The 14,597-nt window shown below is 40.3% G+C and overlaps 1 protein-coding gene across 1 annotated transcript; it reads right to left on the reverse strand.

Annotated features, from left to right (window-relative positions):
* Positions 1–598: 598 nt before the first annotated feature.
* LOC125534708 (polycomb group protein EMF2B-like) lies at positions 599–14,150 on the reverse strand. The gene is made up of 18 exons (XM_048697851.1): positions 13,983–14,150; positions 13,246–13,297; positions 12,496–12,647; positions 12,324–12,379; positions 10,742–10,856; positions 10,507–10,663; positions 10,356–10,424; positions 9,448–9,587; positions 8,474–8,533; positions 8,171–8,295; positions 3,382–3,446; positions 2,741–2,793; positions 2,395–2,448; positions 2,247–2,306; positions 1,962–2,008; positions 1,824–1,882; positions 938–1,143; positions 599–679 (listed from the first exon to the last, which is right to left on the reverse strand). Exons 1-18 carry the CDS (start codon positions 14,148–14,150, stop codon positions 599–601), a joined length of 1,719 nt encoding a protein of 572 aa, XP_048553808.1.
* Between the last annotated feature and the right edge of the window lie 447 nt (positions 14,151–14,597).

Here is a 14,597-nt window from a genome sequence, read left to right on the forward strand (position 1 = left end):
TGCAAGGATGTAATGTGTATGTGTGAAAAATTTCAGGATGAAATCCGTTGAATTGTGAGCTGCACAAAAAAAACATGGACTTTGAGGATGAACAGTACATATGCTAAAAAACAGCAGATTTGTCTTTTTTGTGTAGCTCTCATTTTAACATATTTCAACCTGAAAATTTACACACATACATTACGTATCTAGGTATGTGCACATTTTTTCAGAATATTTTGAAACTAAAAAGTTTGAATTTTGAAGTTTTCAAATTAAGGCCTCCATGGAGCTCGGTCCCTGTTATATATGGCTGTACAGGAGTTATATATGGAACTAATAACAGCACAGAAAGAAAAGATAGATACCAAGTATTAACACAATTTATTTCACACCGACCTGTGCCCTGTGAGAGTGCAAGGACTGACGTTTCTGCAGGAGTTGCTAGCTGCCGGACAGTATACACATAAAAACATTTGGTTTAACAATTTCTGTTGTAATCGGATCAAAATCATCCTTGTCTTGTCAATTTTATATGGCTAAAGCGGTAGGCGAGTAACCCTGATGGTGTATCAGCAATGTAAACAGAAGGGTGGCTACTTTCTGAGATCAACTCGCTCTACAGATAACTTCCTTGTATTCCCTCATACTGTCGGTGATGCTTGAGAAGGATCAACAGAAGCACGTTCCACAGAAATATCTGCAATTTCAGAGAAAAAAAACAGCAGATAAGGGAATTAATCTAGGACCAAATTTCAGGCATAAAAATTAGTAGGTGTGAGCAAACAAACAAGAACTAGCTCATTCTTAATTCTGAAAGTAATACTGGAGATCCAAATCAACTGAATTAGTAAGCATCAGATTTTCTGGTTAATTTTGTTAGGGAGTATGCAACTTGTATTTCCGGTGCCATAGGCCAGTATATAAAAATCCGCAGTTCACGGGACGCCTAGGAGACCTGCACGAGCGGGCGCCAGCAATGAGACGGAACAAGCCGGCAGTCGCAGGACAGGCGGAGCAAGGCGGCGGACGACGGAGCAAGCTGGCATGGGGCGGCGACCTCCTGGATCGGGTGGTGGCGGCCTCCTGGCAGCAGGGCGGAAACGGTGGGCAGAGGGAAGGCCGGAAGGGCCAGCAGCCGGCGTGTGGAGATGGGGCTGATTCCTGAAGGAGATGGGTGATGGCGGAAGTAATGGCGGACGCTAGCAGGGCTAGCAGCAGCACCAGCCACGAGAAAGAGATGGTGACGGCGAGAGAAGAAATCGGCAGCTGTGGCAAAATAGAGGATGGCGGCAGCTCGACGGGATCTTAGCACGAGTTGCACGTGCGGAAAAATACCTAGGCATTAATATCATGTTTGGAAATATAGAACTTGCATTTCCCAGTGGGCATAGACCAGTATATATATGCAGAAAACCCTTTATAGAATGGGGGAAATACAAAGGGACACATGGCCCTAATATACCATGTCATAAGAAGATGCAGGTGCGAAAGAAGACATAAACTCTAATATACCATGTTATAAGAAATATTCAATTTGTATTTTCAGGTGGGCTTAGGCCAACATAGAAAACCCTTCTATAGAATGGAGAAATTACAAAGGGATACACAGCTAAATATACATAACTCTAACCGATTTCATCAGGAACAAAATTTGAACTATTATTATAAAATTATATAGCAGACTGGAGACAAGGATAGAAACATCACCGCCTTTCGGTGTTACCATTTTTCAATGTAATATGGCGTTACCAATTTAATGTAGTTATGCCACAGTGAGAAACCGTAAGTCTGCTACCAAAAAGGAAAAGGGGAAATTAAAGTTTCATAAGATGAGAATGTACCATCGTCAAGGCTTATTTTCGCAGATGTGGTTACCGACCTTCTAGTCTTAAACCTTGAGCTGATGATGAAACACAGTTAGGAAAATCAAATAGAAATAAATTAACTGAACTGATCAAATTGCTTTAGAAATAGCATACCAGTAGGAAAATGTTTGATGTATTGGATCAACTCCCTCAGGCCCAAGCTGAGAAATAAATGGGATTATTAGTTCCAGATGCTAATAACAAAATGTTTCAATTTAAATCAATATGCAGTATTTATAGATTTACTATGCTAAGCATGTAAAACGATACACAATGCGGATTCTGCAAGTATCCTGCACATTCTTCAAACAACTCTGGGGTAAATAAGAACAGCCCGGCCCAGCTACTAAATCTATCATTTATTAATAGAAAATTTTGGAAGTTCTATCACTAATTTACCTCTATTCTCCATGCATCAGCCTTCAGACTAACATCAACAGCCTGGCGTTCTTCAGATATCTGCATTAATGAAAAGAACAAACCATAAATCAAACTATGGCAATGTTGAAAAATAACTTTAGAATGAAAATTCTAGAAGTTTACGAACCCAAAACTCAAAGTGGAATAGGTCATGTGATGAGTTCAGGTGACACCCCAGGCCCTAGTATATATCACAAGAATCACAACGTCAGATATGTGCCTTTAGAAAAAGTCCATAAAAACTGTTCCCATCAAAATAAATAAGGGTGGATAGAGTAATAATATAATGTAAATTTCCTCACCAAGAACAAGACAGCAAAAAGCAAAATTTGAATAAATAACAAATGTGCAGTGTGAAATAACAAAAAAAATGGTTTACCCCAAATGTAGCAAATGACACGGCTCCCTAGCCTTAGCAGCAATAAGCAATATTCAAATAAATAAACAAGATGCAAGTTATCTTCAAATTTTACCTTGTAGCTTCCACACTTTACGAAGCAAAAGGGGCAAGCAAAATCTTCAGTGACTGGTAAGAAGGGATCAATATAAGAATCATGAACTAAACAAAAATATTTAACTTCAGCAACAAATGTTATGCAGTGATGCAAAACTGCACATAGGTAACCACAAAGCATTTAACACAAGATCATTGCGATGATAAACATTCAAAACATGATGACAGATTAAAAAAACCATTAATATCGTCCCCGTCTTTAGTTCTAGGATCATATTCAAAACCATTAACAGCATAAATTCTCCACTATGTTACTTCCTTTTGTATTGATACCCTAATATTCCTATATTGAATATTTTCCCCACATTTTTTACCTTGCTAGGGCACCATAACTCATTGGACAAAGTAATTAATAAGATTACTTACCACCATAAAACATCAGAAGCTTTCAACCAATAACATGTTTACCACAGAATCTTAGCAATATTTCATTTACAATTGCATACATATTGATATTGTTACTATTAACAATCAAACATATCTAGTTAGTTACACTAGGAGAAAATGAAGAGCACCTAGGGAAAATGTCAGTATATGATGCTAACAAATGTCGATGAAAATGAAAAAATGCGCTAGCCCAAATGTTGTGTAAGAAAGAACCTTCAGTCTTTTGCATAGTATTTTTGTAATACTTGCAGTTGAAATGCACATTTCCAGCTCTTAATCTGCAGAAATATAAACAAATAAAAATGTGTTTGTAAAGCTGAAACTTAGAGCAATGTGTCTTGATAAACCCTAGTGAAACACTAGATCAGCCAGACTTGGTTCTAGGCTGACTATCCTGACCACAAAAAGGCCAGGCTCACAAGCCAGATAAACCTGCCTCGCTAGCCAAAACCGCAAGTCCAAATGCTAAGCACTAATAGAATTTATTTCATGTTGAGATATTTTTACCTGCCCTTTTACACACCCACATCCATGACAATTTAAAAAGCTACAGCTTCCATCCACTAACTCACAATTTAGTTGAAACCCTATAAACTGAGCTTTAATTATGCAGTAATCCTATTAATAAAACCCGTATAGTTTTTATCCTGCCATTATTACGTGATGGACAAATGGAGGAAGAACAAACTAGCAACATGATCAGCACAAGTACATTTACCACAAGGACTAACACAATGATAGAACTAGTATTATGAAAAATCAAGCAATAGAATTTTAACATGCTCGCACTTAACCTCCTAAAGCGAGAAATTCATCCTAGTTGTTGGTTAATCATGGACACTGCTGGCAGACAACATAAAACATGTGTAAGAGCATAACATTTATTAGTGGTAGAGAGATTTAATGTTCATTACTTCCAAATATTATTATGCATTTTGTGTAATGCAAAACATGTCATTCATACATAGACATACCTCATCTATGCTTCATTTTATTCGTTTGTTGGTTATGATGACAGAGTTGAATATCCGTGGATATTTTTTAAGCAGTAGAAACATACTAAATTCCTCAAGTAATTAAATTGTGAAGCATAAACTTTCGTGGTCAGGTTTCGTACGTAAACATGCATACATATTTGATATGTTACCGAGGACACATTTTTCACATCTCTCTTAATATAATATTCAATATATTCCTGCTATCAAGTGCTTGCCAATTGTGATTAGCTCTCATTGGGGAGCTAAATGTGATGTTAACCATTGGATGACAAATGAGTAAAACTGATATAGATTTCGGACCAGCGTAGAAAGGTTCTACCTAGTAGAGCATCTCTCCAATACTCTCCCATTTCCGAATGTATTTTTATTTCTAGGTGATCAAGATGACCAACCAAAAACTCCAGAATTTTATATCACCCAGAAAATCATTAGAAACTTCTTTCAATACGAGTTCATGCAGCATACAAATTGGAACTATTTCTACTTCATTGCTAAGGGAGGTGTCACTGGATTAAATGCTCCAGAGGCAGTACGTAAATCTGTTGGTATCCTTCTTCTTAAGCCAGACAAAGACAACGATGCTTCTTGGTCATTATTGGTATTTTTTATATTTTTCTCTATTTAAATATGTCTACCTTTTGACTGTATGGGTTATTCCATTGAAGATCACATGAAAATATTAATGTGCATTGTTTGACTATTATTCTAGTATGGTTTTGCATCAAAACAATATACTTAAAGAGTTCGCCCTCTGCCACTGAACATATGCATGTTTCACTCACTGTTAGGCATCATGTGTTAGGAAAATCCAGGGAAAAATAGAATTATTTTTCTTCCCCGTTACCTTTACATTGCAGTAGTTCAATTGGGTATTTCTCAGTATAGTAGAACTTCGATGGGAGAAGCGTCTCAATTTTGTTTGTGAAATAGTACACAGCAAGGAGAGTTTAATCCAAAACATCCTGATCTGAGCATGTTTTGTGTGTCGACCACATATGTGTTGCCAAATTTTCTGTTTTTATCGCCTGCCTATGCGGCTTTATGTTTCATCCTTCAGTTCATTCACAGCTCCACCACCACTTATCTAATGTCATGAGCAGCGTATACTGGTTCCTTCCAGGAAGGACAGACAGTGTATCCTCTAGCTTGGTTCACCCAGAAGATGTATGTTATTGAAGACGAATACGAGCATGCTTGCAGGGTAAATAACCATTGTATCTTATAAAACAATTTTAAAATTCATTCTTTACTGAAATGCCATAGCTACGCCCTTAAACAGTCTTGTCATCTATCCCAGGAGCAGAGACACATAATATATGATAATGACCTCCTATACAAGTCTGAGCTCCCTATCTGTAATATGATTCTAGTGTGATACAACTACAAACTTGTGTTTTTCATTGTATGAATTATATTATTATTTTAGTCTTTTACAGAAATATTTTCAGAATAGAAAAAAGTGATTGTACAACTTTATTTTGCTTCACTATTTAATTCTGTGATTTGGAAAATCCCAGTGTCTGCGGTACTGTACCTTATGTATCAAATCGGACTGATCTTTTTTTGTGCACAGCTTGCATTTCGTAATACGGTCACAAGGATGATGTTATTTCCAACCTATTTATGAATCAAGTGCATTTTCCACATATATTTAGATGGCCATGTATGGTTCATGGAAGCAATGCTAATAATCTAATGGTCAGTAGGAATGCTTTCGGAAATTTTATTCCAGGATATTTCCAGATATTTTGTCGTCTAAGAATATCGTTTGATAAATTGAACTATGATAAAGATGAACTTTCTGTTGTCCATGAAGTATGCTCAACTTAATATGTAGTAATGGATATGTGTGTTTCACATGTGTGATTACTAGTTGGATGGAAATGTGTTGCGTTTACAACATTATTACTCCCTCCGGTCTATATCAATTGTCGCTACAATTAATATGGATTGGAGGGAGTTATTACATTTTGCCTTTGTACAGATATGCTTTGCACGTGTGGAATTACAGATGTCTCTATTATGTCCTTCGACCAATGGCCATTTCTTTCTTCAATTATATTTTAGGATAGAACACTAAAAATACTAATGATCTAGTGACATATCAACACGACAAACCAAAATATATTTTTATGTTAGCAGCCAAAGTGAAAAGATCGACTCCGCGTATTCTAAACTAACACTTGACAAGGAATTAGCTTCCTTTTAATAACAATGGGAGCTGGGGAGATCCTCCCTTTCATCTAAAGGACACTTAACAAGAAAGCCCCGTGCTAGGCGTCATTTAGCTGATCGTCCTGGGAAGGGATCAGCCGGGTCGGGAGCCATCAGATTTTTTGATGACTAGGTCGTCCCTCTTCCCTCGCCCTTTCACAGCATCTATCTCTCCAATGTACCTCGTCTCCCCTTGCCTTGGCCTTGCTCTGCCGTGAATTAGAAGATGTGCTCACCACCGAAGAAGCGAACCGCCTGCAGCAACACAACATCTGCAGGAAATCCCATGTTGCAAGGCAGCATGCTCGTGTCACCAGTCGTGGCTCATATTACGCCACTACCCGAGCTCCGCACTCCGCAACAGCCGCACCGACTCACAGCACAGCATGGCGGCAGTATGTGCCCCTTCTGGCAGCGTGATGATGACACTTGGGGCACAGGCGGGTTGCCCCGCATGCAGCATCGAGCACCACCCCTTTGCAGCACCCCAACTCACAACACCAAGCCGTCAGCAGCAGCACTACCAGCGTTGGTAGCGGTCTGTCTGCCGCTTGCAGTAGCAGTGTCCACCGTGTTGGAGCCTCAGGCTTCAATTTTGCAGCACCGGACCCACTACACCAGGCTGTCAACAGCAGCAATTCAAGATGGCAATGGGGCCCCGAAACCACGTCCCCGCGGGTTTTTACCCTATTAGGGGACCAGGATGGGCGATTGTCTATCCCAGGGGGACTGCTAGTGGGTACATTATAAACCCCGGCATTTTTTCGCGGGTTTAAACCCGTTTCAGTACTACCCGAACCCGAAACCCGATAATACCCGTGAAAATAAAAAAATTAGCATGCAAGAATCCATCCTGACGCAAGCGGCCCAAAGCCACAGCGCCCGAGTGGCTGAATCCCCCAGTGTCGAGGCCCTGGAGTAATATGCTGATTTTTGCTGATGTAATATGCTGATTTTTTTGCTGCTGAAATGTACTATGTTTGTTGCTTAAGTATGCTGATTTTTTCTGCCGTAATATGCTCTTGTTTTTCTTTCAAATGCTTCTGTTTTCCTTGATTGCTCGTGGGGACGGGTTCCCCGTGGGTTTAGAAAACCCGACGGGTTTAGGGGACAGGAAAAAAACTAGTCGCGCGCATGGTGACGGGGAGAGGCTTGCCCGAAGGGTTTGGGCAAGAAAAACCCGGTGGGTTTCGTCCCCGTTGCCATCTTGAGCAGCAATGCCATCAGGCATACAAGTTCGTCTGCCGCTTGCAGCAGCAGAGCTCGGTTTGCAGCAGTGTCCGTTATGTTGGAGCATGTGTCTCTAGTTTTGCAGCACCGACAGCAGACCTCGCGTCCATTGCCAACAGACTTGCACGAGCAGCGACATATTCTTACAACGGCGGAGTGGTAAGCTTTCAGCAGCGACAGCAGACCAGTTGTCTTGCTTGCATGCAGTGGCGACAGTGCTGGCAGCGACAGCGTGCGACAGTGCTTACAGCATGGCTTGCAGTCAAACAGCTGCGGAGACAGAAGGATGCAGCATTGTGGAGCCAGAGCTTTTCTATCAATGAATACCTTCAAACTAAACTACATAAGAAAGAGAACCAAGCGGTGCTCGGTTCCCTAGAGCGCAAGTCTGCACGCTCACCCAGCCGCATTCGAGGCGCAGGCTTTGCAGTGTGGCTCATTTCTTCAATGAAATAAAATTCCCCAAGTGCTAGTGGTGATGGGTCAAGTTTATGTTCGAGAAAAACTACCTAAGGAAGGCAAGCGACTATTATGTTTAGCTAGATATGTACTAGTGTTACCTTACTATACGAGGTAATGACGGAGTTGGGACATCACTGTATGAGTAACTACTATATGGATTTTCACGGATGTCTCTTGCACCAGCCTCTTGAGCAGATATGCCAACTTGGAGTTTATATGAACCCTGAAACAAAATAACAAACTTAGACAAGCTGCTGGAGCAACTGATAGGCAGTTTCCAACATAACCCATTGCCACACTAGATAACAACACTTATTAGTCCCTTATAAATATGGAAATGAGAGTAGATCAATAAATAAAGGTAGGAGATTCGCTCAAAAAAGGTACAAGGATATCCCTACCGTAGCATCAACCTTGTGAGAGCAAAATGTCAAGCAATTGTCTTGCTCAAGAAATTTTTTCTGCATACATAACAAAAGGAAATATAAGTAAGGTCAACATACAGCTGAAGCAACTAATTTCCACTACATCCCAGTAATCTCTCGATTCATATTGTGAAATCAGAGGAACAACTGAAGAAAAAACAGATTCGCAGAATCACTTAAGCTTACATACACTGCAGATTCCATACTTTACTGATAATATTAATCCTGTAACATGTTCTCTTACCAAAGATGCAAAGTGCACTACTTCTGATGTGGCAATTCACTGCCAGAACTTTAGGAAGGTGATTTCTAATTAAGACAAGCACTACAATATTCTAGAAAACTAAAAGTACATGACACGTAAATCATCCAAATACAGGTGGCTAAGCTAATTTATTCAGTCTCAAACTTCAGGTGCTGCAAAGGATTGTGCTACATCCATGTTGGAATTCTGCCCACAGGATCGATCACATCAAAATACACACGCATGAGAACTTTTAGCCAAGAGCCTGTATCGTGCCCTTCTTTTTCCCTTAAGTTCTTTTCTCTTTTCACCCCTTTAATGCAAATCTCACGGTGTTGCTCTGACCGTGTATATATATATATAGCCTAGTAGTGGCTGCCTAACCTAGTACAGCTAGCCTAGTACTACACGACTATGACTCCTACTTGTACTACCACATATACATCCTAGCTGACTAGTGATTTCCAAACGTGACATGGACTAACCTAAACCTACTACTACTCAAACTCTTGTTTTACTACTACACGTGACCATGTATTCCTAATAAATGGAAACTAACTTAACTACAACTTAGACACCAATCAGACTTGACACTAATCAAGATTATGCTAACAATCCATCCTATGGTTAACAACTATAGAAAAGTTAAGGTACATAAACTAAGAACATTCAAGCTTAATAATATGGAGAAGTTCAATTAAAGTACCTCTAAGAAACTTGGTCTCATTTCAACCGTAGAAGTTAACTTCATGGTATGTCCCAAATTTAAAGTTGACGCATGATTCTCCAATGACAAACGAAGTAAATTAATTGATATATTACCCCAGAAACATTTCCCTTCAAGTTCTGTCAAAATGAATTAGTAAATAGTTGCACTCAACAATCCTACAAATCATAACTGCGTTCTTGACAATTATTTTAGAAGGAAAATGTGTTATGGCTAGAAGTGGTACATGTGATAATAAGGATCCACCCCAAGCAGAAGAAAATAATCTAAAGTAATAATGCAGAGAGCTTAGTATCACCCCCTGTAAAAATCTAACCAAACACTGTTTAAAGTTATTTATTCTTGGATCTCCTACATAAAGGCAGCCATACACATAGCCAATACTTTGCACACCACCACTATGTTCACTAGTTATCCATGTATTAAAGGAATCTATGTTAATTATTAGTGTTGGTTTACGAGTATAACTGTGATACTAATCATTCTTTTAAAACAGAAAACTGTAACACTAATCTTTACGCAACAGAAGGTTTGGCATACTGTTGTCAGCTGTTTACCACCTGGAGATAGGTCGCTGCAAGGGTTCATGGTTTGGCCCAAAATACAGACGTGAAACTAGATTCAAATATACTGTGAGATAGTCGTAGTTTGGCCATTGGTCTTGATACCATTCAAGAATTGGGAGTTTGGGAGAACAGTTGTATCTTCAACCACATGAATAAGCAATATAAGTTGCCAGCTAGCGAGTACCTCAATCCAGTTGACACATGTGTTGTGTAGCTAAATGTATTAATAAGTACTATTTTCTAAGTCTTACAGACAACTGCACCTTGCGCTTGTTCTAGAAACTATTTAACATCTTTCAAAAAATGAAACCAGAAGCTTACTTTGGAGAGCAGATCGTTCCAAATGGCCCCCGGTGCAGTTGTTTTCACCAATATCTTCTCCAACTTGTCCTGCTGAAACTAAAGGAAATTAAAATGTGATGGTTGTGGAGAACTGTAGAACACATGAAATCACATATGATGCACATCATACCACGGCTGATAATGATAATGTTAAGGTTGGAAGCTCTGGAGGATGCTAAATTCTCGATGTCTGGAATTACAAATGTAGCTTTGGTGTGATCTTTACTACCAAATCCACCAAAAGATGTAAGAAAATAGGCCCGACTGAATCGATATATGGGAGGGTGCTGTGCATAACATTTTGTCAATAATAAGAGATAATTTGGTACGAAATATCGATTGAAACTAAGAAAAGGTAGACTTACCTCTTCAAGTGAAATGTTACTAGTAGGTGTAGCTAACAGAACATAAAGAGGGAAGATATTCTGTTCTCGACATGCAGTATTTGTACCTCGAGAGAGTGATACAGTTAATTGAATCCTACATCCATAAGCACAAACACTGGTCAGCATTTGCATGATGTAACACATAATATTAAATTTCGATAGTGGTTAGTACTTGTAGCATCACAGAGATTAGACATTTAAGAACTAAATTTCTTGGGCCTTGTTTAGCCCAGCTACCATTTTGGTGTATGTAGGGCAGCAATCAAGCTACCATTTCTTGGTCCTTGTTTAGCCACACTACCATTTTGGTGTATGTAGGGGCAGAAACCATCTAGCTCTCTATGTCCAATATTGCTAACTAAAAGTAGTTGCCATACAATATCAATATAGTGATTATTCCTTGTTGAGTTGTGTCCTACATTGCCGCACCGAGAAAAAATAATACTCGACTTTGTGTACAAGATTTTATAACCTGTGTACATTTCGACTTACAGCTTGTATCGCATCTAATAAGCTCACTGTGTTGTACATGCTGCCATAATCTATAAATATATGATACTTGATTGAATGGAACAACAAATACCTTTTACATGTTTAATTTGCTAGAATATTAATATGGTCACAATCTTGCAATAGATGTGGGATAGTCATATGCTATCAATTAGCTCACGATTATCTCAAAGATGCATCGATTTGAAAATATCTCCCTACGTGAGGATGTCAGGCTGGGGCATATCAGCGAGACATCAGATGATATTTTCCACCTTAGTTATCTTTGCGCTGATATTAATTAATTCTTCCATGTGTACAGCAATGCACCAAATACGGGTAATACAAAAATCTGGTGGAGTTTAACATTCTGAAATCCTTGGATCCCTATATATGCTACTTTTCACTAACTTAATTGTGATTGTTTACTCTACATTTTATGATCATGTTTGTGTGAAATGTTATATAGCCAACCCAGGCATGTCATTATGAAGGGCAATCAATCAAATTGATTACCAAATGACTAGACAAGCACTAACATTAATGATGAAGTGCATCACATTCTTCAAATTATAGGGCATACTGAGTTACGATCAGACCAATTCCACGGTTTGATCATGCGCATTTACAATTTTATTCAATCCTTATGGCAGTAACATTATGTGTACATCACTGTGTGGTTCCAACAGAGCTAAACGGACCAGCAAACTGCATACCCCCTTCGTCCCAAAAGACATTGGCTATTAGGTTCCATTAGGGCAAGCCTTGACCAATAACTGCACAATTAATATATATTTTTTTTGAAAAAGTTGATGTCATTAGATTCATATTCCAAAGTACTAGTTTTTTTGTGTTTATGGTTTTCTCTGATAAAGAAGTACATAATAATAACAAAATTCGCTACACATTTTGGAATGGAGGGAGTAATAGTGAAGCCTCACTCTGCTATGCCGGGAAAATAAAATCTGAAATGGAACAGTTAATCGTTTGATATTTGGATCTGAATCAGAACAATATTATATTAAGTTTACACATGTCCTAAAATAGATTGTAGTCAAAGCTTGTACTATACCTCTTTTTTCGTCTTGCTTCTATCATGTAATCAAGGCATCTTTGCAGGAAAGTGGGCTGCAAAAGTCAGTGAGACATCATTGTTATGTGATCACTTACATGGTGAAGGGTGTGAGTGAATGAGCACATGCAATCCGTGTCAAATGAGGCCAGAATTTTAAAAACAAACTTACATTTTTAGCAGCTCGATGTTGAATAATATTGTACCACTCAATTGGTCTGCAGTACAACTTGAGGCTTTCTTCAGAAGCAAGCTTCTCATCTGGAGACAACTGAGGGCACATCTGGTCTGCGGACGAGATTAATGAAATCCGCACCTGACTCCCTGTACATAATTTGCAACAGCGTCAAATAAAGAAGATACAAGTAATCTCTTTTCACTATTAATAACAAGAAAATCATTTGCCATATTTACATGGTTCCATATCTTAAAAGCAGCTAAATAGACATAGATCAACTCAATTAGTTTCTAGAATCAGGATGTGACCAAACAGCGCAAATTAGATTTGAAGTGGGGAGTCATTAATTCATGAAAAGTCAGAACTTGCCATATACTAGAATCAAGATGTGCAACCATTAATTTATCCACGGAGATTATCAACCAGTGATGAATCAATTACACAATTGCCATTTTATTAATTTCCAGATGCAAACAAGGTTAGCAACATATATACTTGAACTAAGCAACAATTAATTTTTTGAACTACTTACTGTCATAAGGAGACTTCACTATCTACCACAACAAAATACCCCCCCCCCCCTCAGGTATCACGACGCAACTGGAGTTCTAACATCTTATGTATCTTGTCCCAGGGTTGCTATCATAGTTGCAACCCTTTATTCCGCTTACCACACGACCCCTAAGTGTACTGGTGAAATGAGCAGGTGGTACTGCCCATCCTGCCCTCCTCACGAGCACACACCAGATAGGATGAGCCCGCCGTGCCCAAAGGTATAGCTCTGCACTTGCTCAGCCTAGTTTTCAATCTCATGAATTATCATTACACAATCTCAAAAGCTCACTTGGATAGTTAAGTAAAAAGGGAGGTATTTTGTGGAGGCAGCTTTCTGGTCTTAAGCTAGGGAAGCCCCCGGCCGTCCATGAATGGAAATGCTGTCAGCCACTACGCTTCAGGTTGTGGGCCGTGCCGGTGAGGCAGCGCTTGTGAACACAGCTAGCCACCCAAGCACAAGCAGGGCAGGTATTATTAGAGGCTGTTTGGATTGGAGCCTACAGCAGCTCAACCAAAAAATTGGTTGTTGACCGTGTGCATGGGTGCATCTTTGGATGACGGCCAATAATTTGGATCACCCAAACTATTGCGGTGTTCGAGCATTAAACTGTTCCTATATGAGTACCCAACTGTTCTTGTATGTTTCACATGAGTTTTGTGTAGTGTATACCACATTCATGAAATATTATCTCTACTTTTAAAGCAGAATCAGACGTCGTTTTCATTCGACCTCCTCCCCCTCCTCTCGTCGGATTCCCACGCAGAAAAAGGTTGAGGAGGAAAACCCCCCTCTCCCCTCTCCGAACCGCGAAAAAACAGGAGAAGAAAAACTCTCACGGCACGACCACCACTTATGCCACAACCTGCCATTCTCATCTCCCATCTCCTGATCTCTCCCTCCCGCCTCCTGCCTGCCGACCCCGAACCACCCCAGGACCCTCCCTCTCCATTGCCCCAATTAATGGAACCGCTGCGCATCTGCTCTGCGTATCCATCTGCGCCTCGCCGTCCAGAGAAGCCAAGGAACCACTGCCACGCCTCTGACTCCCTGCGAAGATGGCACCTTTCCTCCGCCAGCCAGGAATCACCGCCATGTGCGGCCTCAGATCTACGATGATGGGTGCATCCAGGCTCGCACAAGGACGACCTCTCTCTTCCTCCTCCACGCTCGATTTTTTTACGGCGACTGCGCCGCTGACACCGAGCAGCCAGAATCTGGCTCCGCTCCGGATCGATCCATAATCGATCCATAAACAGGGCGAAGAATTGCGGCGGATCAACGAATCGAGAGAAGCGCCCAAGATCTTACCTTCAAGCCAAAGGCTGTGGGTGCTGGTGTTGGTGTTGGTGAATCGGGGGGGACGGCGGCGGCCGGCCACGCGCGGCAGGGGCGGCCGGGACTGAGGCGTCGGCGGCCGGTACTAGGGCAGACGGCGGCGACCTCTCGACGCTGGATCTGGAGAGGGCTATGCGCTGCTCTTTTTCTTTTCTTTTCTTTTGTACTACCTTTTTTTGTATTTAGCGTGCTGCGTTGGTGTAAT

This window comes from Triticum urartu, chromosome 2 (genome assembly GCF_003073215.2).
Source record: "Triticum urartu cultivar G1812 chromosome 2, Tu2.1, whole genome shotgun sequence".
Taxonomy (NCBI): Eukaryota; Viridiplantae; Streptophyta; class Magnoliopsida; order Poales; family Poaceae; genus Triticum; species Triticum urartu.